Genomic DNA, 17,332 nt, shown 5'->3' on the forward strand with positions numbered 1-17,332 from the left:
CAACAATTGTCAAACTTCTTCAACACCCCCCCCCCCCATTTTGTTGACATAATTAATGGACGACCCCTTAGCTACCAGAGCCATAAATATTGGTCAGTGAATGCCTCCTTGCACGTTACAGTGCCTTGACACACTTGCAATAATTGAAGATATACAGGTATATGTCTGTAAAATTTATTGTTATTTTGGGGGTGGTTGGTCTATGTAAAATTATTCCACATAAACCTAGTTTTCTCAGTAAGAGAGACAAGTATCAGTATTCTTGCCACACACTTGTGATTAGTCATTCTTAAAATTGTACGATGTTTAGGTTCAGTATATATCTACAAACAGACACAACTATCCACCTACGTATATCTACCCGACTGACGAAGGTCAACAGAAGGGACATGTTTAGATAGGGTAAATAAATAAACAGGAAGGTAAGAACAAAATGAATACAGAAAAATCTGTATATACGTGTAGACTACCTATATTGTACATAACTTGATTAAAGGCATATAATTTGGTAGTATATCTAGAAAAATACGTAGCTAATTGTAGGGGTATATAAGTATATAAATAGATCGCTGGGATTTGACGTGATAAATGCGAAGTACAACACATAAAGTTCTAGAAGTTATCATATTGCGTCTCGGACAAATTGGACAGTGTATGTTTGACGGGTAAGTCTGGCTGATTTTAAATATCATAATCTGAATGTATTTATGAAGTAGACGCCCGATTTCTGATCGATGAAACAGGAGGTATTTACGTCAATTTGGGTCCAGAAAGACTGGAGTAAAAAGTATAGATTTTGTCATTTTGGTCAGACCAATTGAATATACTTCATGACAGGGATAATTAATTTTGTGGCTAAATAAACCGTGTTCTGATATCTTTGATACTGATCCATGTTTATATTATCAAAACTACAGATTTGCTGAGTGCAATAGAAATTAGAATCAGCACTGAGAGAGAGAGAGAGAGCTGTTAAGTACGACAAAATCCGGTTCTACAATTATTTTATGTTGTTGTCTTTAAAAAAATCAAATTCACCCATACTTATTCAGTTTTTAGCAATTGCTGTATCATGTGTTACTTAAATCATTATGTAAAGACGACGCACAAACACGGGTATTCATCAAGTCTATATTTAGAGTGGAAAATCCGACAATGTGCTATTTATAGCGTTATATAACCACTTTATACGTTAAAATGGAATGATGTTGTTTTAGAGTTATAGCGATTGTGTTTATAACCTTGATTCGGCTGAGTTTTAAACATTACTCCCCCTATTTAAAACAAAAAATAAACCTAGATCACCAACACAAACGTCAAGAAATTATATACGAAGAAATTGTCAGGTTATGGGGCCAAAACACACCTCGGATTACTGTCCCTAAAGTTAAGGAAACTAAGTTACATTACCGAAATCCTCCTCTTGAAACTTTTATTTCATTATCTGCGAGTTCCATTCAGACATGAAGTTGATCCAGCAATACTAATCCATCCATTGACCGATACTCGTAATTTTTTAAAACCTTTTTTACCTTTTATTTTATTTTATAAACGTTTGTAATGAGCTCCAGTGGAAGTGATACGCATGCTTTGCTCCAACTACGCACATAACGTACATCTGCCTGAATCGAAGGGTTTGTTTCTGGCTTTGTCGTTTTGTATAGGATGCTGTTGCGGTTCTTTCTTATAGTATAAGAAAGAACAGTCACAGTAAATATTGCTCATTTGTGCGGCTGTCAATTCAACGTCCGCTGCAGAGTAGTGCTAGTAGAAAATACGATCTCAAGATAATAATAATAAACCTTAGAGGTCCTTATATTTAACTAACAAACTAGTTAAAAGAAATACCTCGTATAACTAACACAGTATCCAACATTAACAGAATATCAACTACACATACAAGGGACAGGGATATGGCCTTCTTGAGTAAGGAGTGTTTGATCATGAGCATTTATAATTTTCAGTTATTTAAGTTTTAATATCACCTTGTTTCTATGGGTTTACTATGAGAGTTGAATTAGCAGTACATCTTAAGAATATATCCCGATATTATCATTCCTAAGGGAGGTAACCCTCCATGAGAGACATTGTAGAAAAATTAATATCAAATAATAGTATATGTTTTGTAGTTGAGCAATGTATAACAGAACAGTTGGAAAATTCTTTCTTTGTAAAATCAATTGTGGACTGGAATCATCTGAGTGACAGTATTGTGTGCACTCAATTAGTGGAGAGCTTCAAGAGAGCTCTTGAACATTACTACTAACGTTCTAGCTAGCTCTCTCTTCCGATGCAAATTTATGCCATAACTGGCCCTGCACTATACACATTCAGATTTATGCCATAACTGACCCTGCACTATACACACTTAGATTTATGAAATAACTGGACCTGCACTATACACATTCAAAATTATACCATGACTGGCCCTACACTGTACACATTCAGATTTATGCCATAACTGGCCTTGCACTGTACACATTCAGATTTATGCCATAATTGGCCTTGTAAAATACACTTTCGGATTTATGCCATGATTGGCCCTACACCGTACACATTCAGATTTATGTCATAACTGGCCCTGCACTATACACATTCAGATTTATGCCATAACTGGCCATGCACTGTACACATTCATAATTATGCTGTAACTTGCCCTAACCTATACACATTCAGATTTATGCCTTGACTGGCCCTACACTGTACACATTCAGATTTATGCCATAACTGGCCTTGTACCATACACATTCAGATTTATGCCATTGGCCTTGCACCGTACACATTCAGATTTATGATATGACTTGACCTACACTGTACACATTCAGATGTATGCCTTGACTGGCCTTGCACCATACACATTCAGATTTATGCCATAATTGGCCTTGTAAAATACACATTCAGATTTTGCATTGACTGGCCCTACACTGTTCACATTCAGATTTATGCCTTGACTGGCCCTGCACTGTACACATTCAGATTTATGCCATAACTGGCCTTGCACCATACACATTCAGATTTATGCCATAATTGGCCTTGTAAAATACACATTCAGATTTTGCATTGACTGGCCCTACACTGTTCACATTCAGATTTATGCCTTGACTGGCCCTGCACTGTACACATTCAGATTTATGCCTTGACTGGCCCTGCACTGTACACATTCAGGTTTATGTCATAACTGACCCTGCATTATACACATTCAGATTTATGCCATATATTGCCCCACATTATACACATTAAGATTTATGCCATGACTGGCCCTACACTAAACACATTCAGATTTATGCCATGACTGGCCCTGCACTTTACACATCCAGTTTCAGATATGTTTATAGACCATGAAATAACAATAGTTGGCACATAAGCCGTTCCAGGGAAAGAGGTTGCATTGGTTTTGTGAGCATCACTTTCTCAAACATGACATTCAGACATGAAACCTGGATGTTAAGGTGCATAAACTTTTATAAGCTTCCATTTACTTGCTGGATCAAATGAATGATATTCTGATGTTTTTATTAATTATAGCTATCCCAAACTATGGCTTTTATGTTTTTGATCTAAATAGTGTATTGTTTCTTTTTAAATGAATTTGTACCTCAAACATAAAAATGGTCATTGCAACCTTAAAATCACTATAAAAAAATATTGGTCCAGTCATCCAGATCTGTTATTATTTTCTATTTAATTTTCAGGTATATTAATAATTATTATGCAATATGCACATTACACTACCTTCCTAGTCCTTTTCGCATTGGGGGTGCTCACCAGTTAATATGTACTTTTGAGAGAGTGACGTATGTAAGGTGAAGTAGTTCGCATTTAAAACATGCACAATGGAGAGAATGTTGGCATATCTATATGCTACTTAAATGTAATGTGTATCTTATTTCTTTGGACATAGTACTTTTGGAAATTTTACATGATTTAAGCACACTGCTAACTAAAATGACTGCTCCCTTGCATTAAAAAATCAGCCTGAATTAGTCTAAAGTACACTATACATAGCAGCTATTAAAGTAGGGAAAATGAATTTTGCCAGACTAGATAATACCAGCTTCTGAAAGTGCAATGAATGAATTACCAAATATGTATATACAATTTACCTCTGAAGTTCTGGAAGTGAAAATGACCAAGTGGAGCTAGCACTTTTTTGAAAGGTGCACATTTGAAGTAAGGCCAAGCTGTATACTCTATAACCCATAGTACACCCATCAATCATACACTAAAATAAAGGGAATTAAAGGTTCTTTGAATTATACCTAAGATATACAAGGTCTTTTTTAAATAGCCAGTATAACCAGTGAGGAAAGCCGGGGAAATTCTTTTTCTTTAAAATCCTAACCCATGCAAAATATGAAACTGAAAAGCGCCACCATTGTACTCCACTCAGCTGTGTGGGAGAGTCAGTGCAGGGGAGGTAACTGCTTTTTCTATATCTTGTAACATATTGTCAGGATAGTGTAGCAACTTTTGGGACTGGCTTCCTAGATATGAAATACGAATTAGGATTCTAATTTATTTTATTGCTTTTTCTGTATGTGTCATGCTAAACACTCATATTTTAATAAATATTATTCATATTTTAGTAAAGACATACCTAAACATTGCATAACATGTCACCATATCAAGTAATTTACCCCCACTGGAGCAGATTCACAACAAACAAATTATAATTAAATGTGAATAGTAAGTGCCACTAATGGAACAGTCTTGCTTAAAGCGATGGATTTGGTACCTTGTAGTCCATATTTCAGGGAAGAAGAGTACATTAGTTTTAGTACACTTATATTCTACCTTCAATCAAAGTTGACATCAGATTCATATGTCCCAATTAAGCTACAAAAAGAAATGTATCAATGTTAAGCATTGATCAGAAATCAAAGAAAAAGCTGTAACATAAATGGAGAATGTGATGGGCATAACAGTTAACCCAAATATTTGTATCTGATGAGGTAGATATTAAATTGTTGCATTTATGCTGTATGTGTGTTTATTGCTTGTTTATGGTTCATCAGTCTTGTTAAAATTACTTACATACATGTATATAAATTCCTGTTATATAGCTTTTGTGTTACTTCTATACCAGTTTTTCTTTTTACCCAATATTGATTTCCTCAAGGCAATGTATCAGCAATTTTTTTCATACAGTGTAAGTTATAGAAAGAGTAGATCATTCTTTCCTAGCAGTATAGCAGTTGTTGTAAGTAAAATTTGACTTGCCGTCTTTAGGAGCTTAAGGCAGAAGGCACACATTTTGTCATTTATGGATTTTAACAACAGGAAAAATTGTCATATTCATGGGGTTAACAGACTAATTGATTAATTCACTAAGGCTCGTGGAGTACACAATACAATTTTTCACCTGAACTTAAAACATTTTCACTGCATATTGAAAGTTCATCAGTATCACTGTTTTTTTCAGATCTCAATTTGCATGACTGAATATTAACTGGATCATCCAAATACTTATCCTGTACATAAGAGATTGACTTTTACGAACTTATCTTCTGGAAGAGTTGTGTTTTTGGTATGTACTAATTTTATATGCCAAGCAGTTGTAATGCTTCCTTTCTTGATGTAAAAGTTTTCATGCTTGACCTGTGGGTGAAGAAAAATGAGAGTCCTAGCAACCTAAATACATGTATAGGATAACTTTTATCCATTGATTTTGAGTAAATCTGGCTTTAGAATTCTTATATGTCTGTCTCCATCAGCAAAGGATGAAAAGTGAGGTGACATGCCTGGTTAATAAAGCAATGATATTTAATTAAAAACATAAAACAAGAATGTTCTATTGATAAACAAATAATTAGCATCAATCACAGCTAGACACTAAGAAGATAAATATAGTCTTGTTTAAATGGCAGTTTATGAATAATTTGCCTCACAAACTCTCTTTTTTTTATGGTGAAGGGACTTTAGATTAGCCTTTTGTAGATCCTAATCTGTGTCAGTGGGCATGTCAAGTATTGTTTTAATCTTGTGTGGGACATTTTCCAGTCCTGGTCTGACATACTAACTGTAACTAATCTATTCCAGCATTGTCAGGAATTTATAAACTAAAATATATTTTTAAGTTTGTGACGTGATGAGGTTTGAAGAATTAATCTAAGATTTACTGATTAACTTTAATATCTCCGAATTACCAAGACTGTGAGACTGCTCCAGTGGCCTAGTGGTTTGAATGTCTGCCTTGGATGCAGGAGGTCACAGATTCAAACCCTGGCTAAGTCATTAACTGATAAAAATGATACTAGCAGCTGTCATCACTTGTCGCTCAGCATTAAGAGGTTAGTGCTAGGACTGGTCAGCCTGGTGTCACGATAATGTGACTGGGTGGAACATGATGCTACATGACTGCAGCATATGCCCCAGTGCCAGATATCTCTTCAAACTGCCACACAGCAGACATCATAGCAATATGACTGAAATATTTAAAAGAATCTATGTTAAAAATCGATATAACACACACACACACACACACACACACACACACCAAGACTGTAGTGGTTACCTCCCCTGTGTTAGCATCAGAACAATAATGAAAGGCAATATTACAAGTCCATTTTACTAGATAATGTTTAAATATGTGATATGTTCAAAGCTGTTGTCAGAAACTAATTTGGGTACAATGTTTTAGGTAGCAGATGATAGCTTCATAAAATTGCCATTGTCTATCATATGACTTTTTCAGCTATTATTTTTAATAATTAAAGATAGCGATATATTTGTGAATTGGGTTTTTCAGGCTTGTGTTGTTGATGAAGTACTTCCAATAGTTAATTCACAGCATCTAGCTGACTGGTTCATGTTGTGACTCAAATCCATGTCACAGGAGGTCTTCTGTAGGGACACGAAGGGTCATAAGTAGATCATAAGTCTAAGTGTCCGGAAGTCCCGTTGGTGGCCTTTTTAGGGCTACAGCAAAAATAAAAAGGTTGGGAACCACTGATCTAGACAGTGAAATGCCAATAGTTTGGGTTGAAATGTCAAAAATGACCTAGATGGCAACTAGTTTGAATTGTATCAATCTGTTTAGTACACAATGCCTTTTGAAATTATCAAGAGCTTGAATTTGTACTGTGAGCATTGTATTTTTAAGTACCTTCAGACTTGAAAATTGCATGGATGAATTTGGGGCTGGGGTGCATAAACTTTCTTTGCAATGAGCTTACATTGACCTGTCACCTGAAATGAATAGTATTCCTATGTGTATCCACAAAATATGAGTCTTTTTTTTTCTCTCACTGGTGTGATCTGTTTTGGGCTTTCATGTGCTGAAATCAATTCATCATATGTCACTCTTAATTGGTCAAGCTCAGAATGCACAACTACTACTTAATTATGAGAATTATATTGTGTGTTATTTTGTTCACAGAAGGAACAGTAGTTTAATATAAAGCCAGAGTTTGACTTCTGTCTTGATAAACAACTGTATTGCACATGTATAGTTTTATGGGCTTTTTTTAACCCCGATAAGTAAGTTTGTGGAAATGTGCAGAAACATACCAGAATATTAAGGCAACAAATTTTCATGCAACATATATCAGCTGACATTAATAGAAAGGCTGAAAATATTTTAGTCTATGAATAACAAATAATTATTTATTTTTTGGAATCTTTCTGCATCATTTTTTGACTGTGATATGTTTTTCAGTACTGCATACTATATTTCTTTGTAGAATGAGAAGTGGAACCAAAGAAAAGATGTTCAGATTTGGTCATGCTATTATTCTGTGCTGTATAGTAAGTGTTGAATTATCTTGTTATTTCCTGTTCATCATCAAACACGCATATTCAGTTACTAGTATTAGTGTATGGGAGTCATCTTAGTAACCACTGTATGGGAGTCATCTTAGTAACCACTGTATGGGAGTCATCTTAGTAACCACTGTATGGGAGTCATCTTAGTAACCACTGTACGGGAGTCATCTTAGTAACCACTGTATGGGAGTCATCTTAGTAACCACTGTATGGGAGTCATCTTAGTAACCACTGTACGGGAGTCATCTTAGTAATCACTGTATGGGAGTCATCTTAGTAACCACTCTACGGGAGTCATCTTAGTAATCACTGTATGGGAGTAATCTTAGTAACCACTGTACGGGAGTCATCTTAGTAATCACTGTATGGGAGTCATCTTAGTAACCACTCTACAGGAGTCATCTTTGAATTATCATGCTGAAGCCTGTATTGGATGTATCATTGTATTCCTATTTGTGTGTCATTCTGTATGACATGTAGTACTTTGCTTTTTTCTCTTGATTGAACATGTATTCAAGTGAAAAACAGTGATTGTATTTCTGATAACAATTAAAATGTGACAAATATTGAAACACAGGCATACAAGGTAGCATCATATAGATCATACAACTACATAAACTAAGTTGTTCCTTAGCAATCAATGGCATATAGATCATACAGCTACATAAACTAAGTTGTTCCTCAGCAATCAATGGCATACACAAAATTAAAAAATTTTTTGATCAATGTTTTAATAATACTGTATTTGTACATTGAATCTGGAAATTTTGACATGATTCAGTATTTCTATTCTAGTTTCTTTTGAAGACATTTAGCAGTAATCAAAGTCTTTTTTAAAAATATGTATAACTGTAGTTTTCAAAAATATAACTGAATTATCCTGTGAAAAGGTATCATTGAAGTATAAAATGCATACATGTTACAGAACAAAATGATCAGCTTAGGACAGGTCAGGAGATTTGCAAAATTTGGTCAGGAGATTTGACTTTAAATTAGAAGGATTTTCAATGACCACATGGAAAAGAAAATGACAACTATTGTACGTATTTCCTTTTTCTGTATTATACTATGAAGGCCATCTCATCACATCAGATTTTTCATAATAACTTGCTCATACTGTCCTTGTATGCATTGTTAGACTTTCTTAGGGGATCGTAGCCTTGATTATATTTGTCATCATTGTTGACCTAACACTTTCAAGATTATGTGTCATTACTGGATCCAGATTTCCTCTGGATTCAGCCTGAATTTTTCTTAGAATGGAGTCAGCCAGAATTTTTATCAGACTGGAGAATGTCCTTTTAGAGTATGCATTGGAATGTGGGATTGTGAGTATAACTCTGTTGAGTCCACCAAGATGTTTAAATTGTATGCTGCCTGTGAGTAGATTCAGACTATTCATTGCTTGCCAGAACTGCCTATGGCTGGTACTAACTTGGTCTAATTTAGGAAGATCTTCTTAACATCAATTTTACACAAATGGCAGAATGCATATTTATGTTCCCTTGAACTTGATTTCAGAATCTGTAATTATTGTTTTCATCCATTATTGAATTTTTGTGTAATATTTGGTTGCTTTGATTTTGGCATTTTAGTACTGCAAGATGACATGCTTAGGGATCTGGATGAACTTAAAATATTGAAACTAAACTGACCTTTCGAGCTCTTTTGTGATGACTAATTCAAGTATAACCCATTAACATCTTTAATCCTTTCTGAATTTCTTCTGATCACACAATAGTATTATCCATTTCAACAGACTTTGAACACCAATCCATGTTGATTGTTTTGGTACCATGTATGCATACTCATTTATAAGATGAGCTCAACTGCAAAGTACATAGACCCAGATCTGCTGTCACATAATGTGCCGGCAAATCAGGGTCTGTGCAGTTTGTTAGGAGTAATTTTCAGAACAAAGAACACTTACCAACAAGCACATTATGCTATAACAGGTCAGGATCTTTGTTGTTTGCAATTTGGCTGGACAGTTTATACAGAATTAAACCATAATCCATTAATGTCTTTAATCCTTTCTATATTATTACTGATCACACATTTTAATTGACAGTGATTAATTTTAGGTTGTTGTCTGATGATCTAGCAATTAAGTGCCATGCTTACCTCCATAATCCAGTGCAGTCACATCATTACAGGAAGTCTTTACCATAAAAATATTACACTCTAAGCAAGGTATAAAAATCACAAATTTTGTTTCCTAATTTTTTAAGTAATGAGTTAAGTACACGGGAGATTTAATTGAGTGATGGCATTACAGGGGACACACCTTATCACTGGAGGAAGACTTTCCCAGTCAGGAGCTTCACTTGTATGAAACTACACTAAATCAGTTTAGATAATGGAATAAAATATACATGTTTCTTAGTTTTAATGAAATCTTTACACTTTCATGGAATACTGTATTGTCTGTATTGTTCTTTCAGCTGCTGCTACTTAAATCAGCCTTTGTGGAGACAGAATGTCCACCTCTTTTCTCTACTGAATGGCAAATAAAGGAAGCTTTTAAAAACTGTATCCCACCCAAGATGTATCACTGCCTATTAACAACAGATTACAGAAACGACATTGAAATTTGCTTGGTACCTTCTACTATTCCTGCAGGTATTTGGTCAGGCCATCTTTATAGTCCTACATACTATTATGGCAAACTTCAAAAGTTCCAGGTTCTTTCTTCATTTCTATTTATGGGATTGTCAACTACAATAAAGAATTTACATGTCATGTTGTCAGAAGATAGACTTTAATCCTATTTCAAACATTTATCTATCATATTTATAGCATTTCTTGGAATATTTCAGGTTTGTAGGTAGAGAAAGTAATATCACTGCCCAAAGCATCTTTCAAAACATAGAGTACACCTTACGGCTATATTGATGCTGCCAGGGTTCACAAATTGCACAATTTTTTTTTGAATGCATTCTCTTTTAAAGCAGTGATGCATGAGAAATCCAGCAAATTAGTTTAAAGTCATGTGTATAGAAATGTATTCTGCACAGTATACTATTCATATTAAACTGTAAACTCTTAAAGCGTTTGTTGTGATATAAGTTTGCCGCTGGTAGAGGTCTTGTAAAGCTGTGTTTTTACTGGTAGGCAAGTGTTACACATCTAGGTCCTTAGGCTTGACATGAATAGTTTTTACACTAATTTTGACTGGCACATTGGGCCCTTGAACCAGCATTCTGTCTGGTTTGGACCTTGCATTCATCAAGGAAGTTTTTCAAATGTATGTTTAAAATACAGACTACCTAGAAAACCCATTATGGCTGACTCCAGCATGGCTCATCTTTTGATGACATGAAATATTGGTTGATGATAGCGATGATGATGATCATTTTTACAGTTTTGAATTGTATCAGATTAGTGGAGTTTGGAAAGTGTTACTGGAAATGGAAATGGCAAGTGAGTGATTTTATGATGTTCATCACAAGTCCATTGTACATGATAGATGGACAAAACAGATGGCATGCCTGTCTACCCACTATTCAATGGTTTTTCAAACATTAATGTAGAAAAGGCAGAATACTAAAGCCAGTTAAAATACAGTCCATTTGAAAGTGCAATCTTCATTTCTTTTTTCAAACAATTTAGCCCTGTGGGTTCTTACACTACAAAACTTTGATGGAATGAGATAAACTGAATAATAAAGATATAAAAATAAATTGAAAATTAAGGATATTTATTTGATCAAAGTACCTTTGAACAAGAAAACTCTAGCATCGATGAACCCTAATACAGAATTGTGGAGCAAATAAAACAAATATGGCATAGTAGACACTGATTAAAGAAGGCAAAACCCTGGCAACGCTCATGTTAGTGAAAAAAAATTTGGGCAGCAGAGATATATGACAGACAATGCCTATGAAATGTGGAAAATTGTACATGACCACCACATAGATATATAACAGACAATGCCTATGAAATGTGGATAATTGTACATGACAACCACAGAGATATACATCAGACGATGCCTATGAAATGTGGAAAATTGTACATGACAACCACAGAGATATATAACAGAAAACACCTATGAGATGTGGATGATTGTACATGAATACCACAGAGATATATAACAGTCAATGCCTGTGAAATGTGGAAAATTGTATATGACAACCACAGAGATATATAACAGACAATGCCTATGAAATCTGGATAATTGTACATGACAACCACAGAGATATATAACAGACAATGCCTATGAAATGTGGAAAATTGTACATGACAACCACAGAGATATACAACAGACAATGTCTATGAAATGTGGAAAATTTTACATGGCAACCACAGAGATTTGTTTCATGATTTGTTCAAAACCTGCTATGCAAATCCCCTTCAGATAGCAGACCCGAATGAAACTTTTCAGCACAGAACAATATTCCTTCACACACAAAGAACAGATTAAGCTCAGAAACAGTGAACAGAGATTATGGTTATACAACTAGATGAGACATCTTTTGAAGATTTTGATTTCAGTTTAGTTCTAAAAGAGTGGAGTAGGAAGAAAGAGAGATGGATATTTAAATGTTAGATAAATACTGAAATATGGCCGGTTGCTCCTGCCCCCTCCCCATTTTTTCCCCACTCCCCTCTTATTTGAATGACATAAGGAGAGCTCCCCCCTTTATAAAAAAGTCATGGCAGCATCTTGACAGCTAGGACATTATCCAACAGACACAGCCATTTGTATAAATTTTGATGTGATGAGACATTTTGTTTGAGTTTTTACATTCCCAACAACTGTACATACTAGGGAAACATATAAATAGGCATGTCCAATTTGACTGGTGATCAATGTAGCATCTACATTTATATTCAGGTTCAAGCCCCAGCTGAGGCATACCCAAGACTTATAAAAATGGTACTAGCAGCTGCCTCGCTGGGCACTCAGCATTAATGGGTTGGTGTTAGGACTGGTCAGTCTGGTGTCAGGATAATTTGTCTGGATGGGACATGATGTTACATGTCTGTAGCATGATGCCTTAGTGCTAGACATCATTATAAACTGTGACACAGCAGGCATCATAGCAATATGACTAAAATTGTTAAAGCTGCATTAAAAATCCATATTTATATTCAATTTTAGCCATCCTTTGTATAAAATGTTAGTTCAAAAATATACTGGATGAACTGTGCAATGTCTGAGCAGATTTCTTTCCTTCTTTTTCATGAATAAGTCCTCGGTTACTATTGTTGGGGTTTGAGTACACTATTGTTCTCATTTCTCATTCTGTTTGACAAAATATTTTTTTGGGGTGGTGGTGGTGGTGCTAGTCTGGTCTCAAATGTCTTTGATAATTAATGGATTTGTCAGCTTTTTTTCTCACTCAGATGACTTTAATAAGCTGATTTCTGTCACTTAGATGACTTTAATAAGCTAATTTTTGTCACTCAGATGACTTTAATAAGCTGATTTGTACCACTCTGATGACTTTAATAAGCTGATTTGTGTCACTCAAACGACTTTAATAAGCTGATTTGTGTCATTCAGATGACTTTAATAAGCTGATTTGTGTCATTCAAATGACTTTAATAAGCTGATTTCTGTCACTCAAACGACTTTAATAAGCTGATTTGTGTCATTCAGATGACTTTAATAAGCTGATTTGCCTCACTCTGATGACTTTAATAAGCTGATTTGTATCATTCAGATGACTTTAATAAGTTGATTTGCCTCACTCTGATGACTTTAATAAGCTGATTTGTATCATTCAGATGACTTTAATAAGTTGATTTGCCTCACTCTGATGACTTTAATAAGCTGATTTGTGCCACTCAGATGACTTTAATAAGCTAATTTGTGAACCTTGTTATAACATTGGGATGCCTTTTGATGAGCAAGAAAGATTTTTGCATCCTGATAATATTAGATCCACCTCTCTTTGCCGCTATATTTTGTGCAAGGGAGTTAGTCAACTCGATATTGAACAAGTGTGAGGATTGCTAGATTTGTCTATTTCTTACAGATTTGTGTTACAGTTAGTAAATTGTATGTGAATGCTCAGTCTATTACATTATTATACTTTAATTGAATTCTATGACAGTTTCTGAATATGATCTGTGTTTTATCTGGTGGGGTTCTTTTTACAATAGAGTGCCCTTTGATCAATTTCATATTTTGAATGTCTTTGCCATATTCTAATTATTTTATTCAAACAAAACAAAAGAAAGCAAACTTTAAAAAGAGATGGGCAGCAGGCACTAACTGTTTACATTACACCCTCCCCAAAAAACAGTGGTTATATAAATACATTATATGATTTACAGTGTATCTGCATAGAAATGGCCAATTAATGTAACTCAGTACATACTATTTTACTAATGTCTAGTACATGAAGTTTTGATTGGTTTATTTACTTCATGCAAATGTGAAATTTACTTTGAACAATATATTTATATTTACAGAATTATTTCTGTACAATTACGGTTGGAAAGTGTTTTAGTTTTGTTTTGCCAAACAACCAGTTGTCATGATTAACTACCAATTGGTACCAAGCATTGCAGTTTTGTCATGACTAAGTTTCATTTGGTACTAAGTGCTGTAGATTTGTCATGATTAACTGTCAGTTGGTGCTTAGCACTGTAAGCTTGTGGTGACTAACTAGCAAATGGTACTTCTTACATATAAAATAGCACATGAATGTCAAGAAATGTACAAGATGATTTTTTCTACATTCATTTTGTAAATTGTACACTTATAAAAAAAACGTTTTGTCTTAATATTGCAGATACAATAAGATTTTGACCACATTTGGTCAAAACAGCAATTTTGTCATCCCTGTAATGAACCTACTGATAGTGAAGGACACTTGTCATGACAATAGCAAATTGCCATGCTAATAGCAGCATTGGTTCTTTGAGGTCAGTGAAAAAATGATGTTATATCATTTGGTGGGTTAGAGCTAAATCTCTCACAAAGTCATTTTCAGAATTTTCCAAAACCTTTAGTAATAATAGTATAAACTGTTTTGGTAATTTACCAATTTTAGGACATCGGATGGTGTTTGATCTTGGGACCTCCATGCCAAAGGAAGAGAAATGTCCACATGACACTTTTCAGCAAAGCAAGCGGTGGTCAAATGAAACTCTTTCCATGTGCAACTTTTACCGCTCTGTCTGTAATGATGAGGGGGAATTGGAGTACTTGCGAGGAAATGAAACTAGCGACCGCATTTGCAGATGTGACTATAAGAGGGACTATGTAGAGTTTAATTACAGACATCGCGCTTCTGTTGGATTCTCAAAACAACACAGCGATGTGTATTGTATCTACTTTGCATGCAGTGGTACAAGGCTTAGAAGTAAGCACACACACACACACACACACACACACACATACACACACACATGCACACACACACACACACACACACACACACACACACTATTCCCTAAATTCCAATGGTGAAACCTCTGACAACATACAAGAAGGCCTAGTATTGTGGAAGATGGAATGGACATTCATATTATTTAAGGGAATTATGTATTGATTGATGTTTAGAATTTACATTACCTGTACATGTTGCTATTACTAACTAGTCAAATGCATAAGGGGGCACTCTTCAGATTCAATGACCTTCTGAGAGAGTGGTGGCTGTAAGGTGAAGTTGTTCACTTTTGCAACATGCACAGTGGGGAATATGTTGGTATATCCCTTGTTACTTTCATGTACTGTGGCTGAAATAATTATGGATATTGTACTTGTTGACATTGTACATGATGTAAGCACACAACAAAATAAATTGACTGCTCCCTGTGCTAAAACAAATCAGCCTGAATTAGTCTAAAATACACAATCTTTAGTAGCTATTGAAATAGGGAATGTAAATTTTTCCAGGCTTGACAATACTAGCTTCTGAAAGTGCAGTGAATGAATTACCAAATAGAAAAACTGTTAAAAAAAAAATTATCAGCTCTTTTTTTACAATTTACCTCAGAAGTAAAGGAAGTGAAAATGACCATTTGGAGCTATCAGTTTTTTGAAAAGTGCACATATGGAGTAAGGCCAAGCTGTATACTCTATAACCCATATTACACACATCAGTCATACACCAAAAACAAAAAGAAAATAAAAGTTCTTTGAAAAATACCTTAGATATACAAGGTCTTTTTTAAATAGCCAGTATAACCAGTGAGGAAAGCCAGGGAAATTCTTTTTCTTTAAAAATCTAACCCATGCAAAATATGAAACTGTAGAGTGCCACCTATACATTTCATTATACATGTTCAGTTAAGCACACAGTCATTCACAATTTGGATTTACTTTTGTATTTGGATAGTGTAATTCTTTTTTCTTAAATTAAAGATTACTTTTATCCTTTTCAGGTTATAATAATAGATAATTTCATTTCATGTATATTGTACACACAAGCATAGTAACTTTTTTCATACATGCAGATTCTACACTAATATAAGTCAATTCCAACTGCAAACAACATAGATCCCAATCTGCCAGCACTGCCATCACTGGCAGATCAAGGTAATTGTTGCTTGCTCTACTGTTTGCTCCAAACATACTACATAGATCCGGATTTGCTAGTGCTTTATGCAGTGGCAGATATGGGTCTGCACAGTTTGCTGTTGGACTTGACTTATAAGTGTTTATATTACATACATGTCCTTTTCAGCTTTTAATAGGTTTATTGACAGTTAGCTGGTCATGTTTTGCTTCCACACAGATAATATAATTTGCTGGCATCTTTGCAATTGAAACCAGGGCTGGTATACTGATACAAGTCAATATTTTGGTTCTATAATGTTGGGTCTTTGAATGTATTCATAGTTGGAGTCTTAACTCTTATAGATGGAAAATTATTCCGAGTGTCAACAGCTGAAAAACTAAGGAAGTAATGTCTTGCAGAGAGTCAGCAAATAACTCTTTTGTTGCTTGAAAGCATTGTCTCTGGTTGTTTCTTCTTTACCCAATTCTAGTAGTTTTTCCTGGTATTCCAATGAACATGTACACCTTGATTATATCTCCTGGTTCCCCTGAAACTCGCACTGGGTGTTTTAAGGCTTACTAATGTCTCATCAGGTCTTATAGATAATTGACTAAAAGTGCATCGCTTTTTTCTTAGATCTCCATGAGTCAGGAGTTGGTTTACATTAAAGAAATTGATCATGCTTAAAATGTGGTTGGATAGCATTGAACAAATCCAAGTGTGAATCCCTATGAAAATTCTCTGATGTATTTCTTGCAAAATGCCTGGACATTGTTAGTCTCATACACTTTAGTCACAATATGTTTCAAGACTTTAATTTAGGGTCTGTATTAACTCCAAGATTATTCTCAGTGCTGTACATATAGTTTACAAAGTTCCCATTTGCATCTTTTGTGTATTATTGATGCTGATATGGAGAACCTTGCATTTACTTGAACTAAAATGAAGCTGCCAATAATCCAGTTAACAAGATAATCAGTGTCCTTAAAAACATCTGTAAAAGGTTGTCCTTAAAAACATCTGTACACAATTTCAGGCATGTCATTTTCAAAAATGACAAACAAAACTGATCATCAGCACTACATTGTGGAATTCCACTAGCCACTGAA

General features: G+C 34.7%; 1 protein-coding gene across 1 annotated transcript in view; it reads left to right on the forward strand.

The window, feature by feature from the left end:
- The first annotated feature begins 567 nt into the window (after positions 1-567).
- LOC149808477 (uncharacterized) overlaps positions 568-17,332 on the forward strand; it is a 60,611-nt gene continuing 43,846 nt past the window's right edge. Inside the window, exons 1-5 of the mRNA XM_089977948.1 lie at positions 568-665; positions 5,423-5,527; positions 7,683-7,746; positions 10,209-10,386; positions 14,772-15,083. Of these exons, the coding sequence (XP_089834074.1) occupies positions 7,684-7,746; positions 10,209-10,386; positions 14,772-15,083 (553 nt within the window). The 5' untranslated portion in view covers positions 568-665; positions 5,423-5,527; position 7,683. The remainder of the gene's footprint in view (positions 666-5,422; positions 5,528-7,682; positions 7,747-10,208; positions 10,387-14,771; positions 15,084-17,332) is intronic.

This window comes from Sinohyriopsis cumingii, chromosome 1 (assembly GCF_028554795.1).
Source record: "Sinohyriopsis cumingii isolate HCF-2022 chromosome 1, ASM2855479v2, whole genome shotgun sequence".
Classification (NCBI taxonomy): Eukaryota; Metazoa; Mollusca; class Bivalvia; order Unionida; family Unionidae; genus Sinohyriopsis; species Sinohyriopsis cumingii.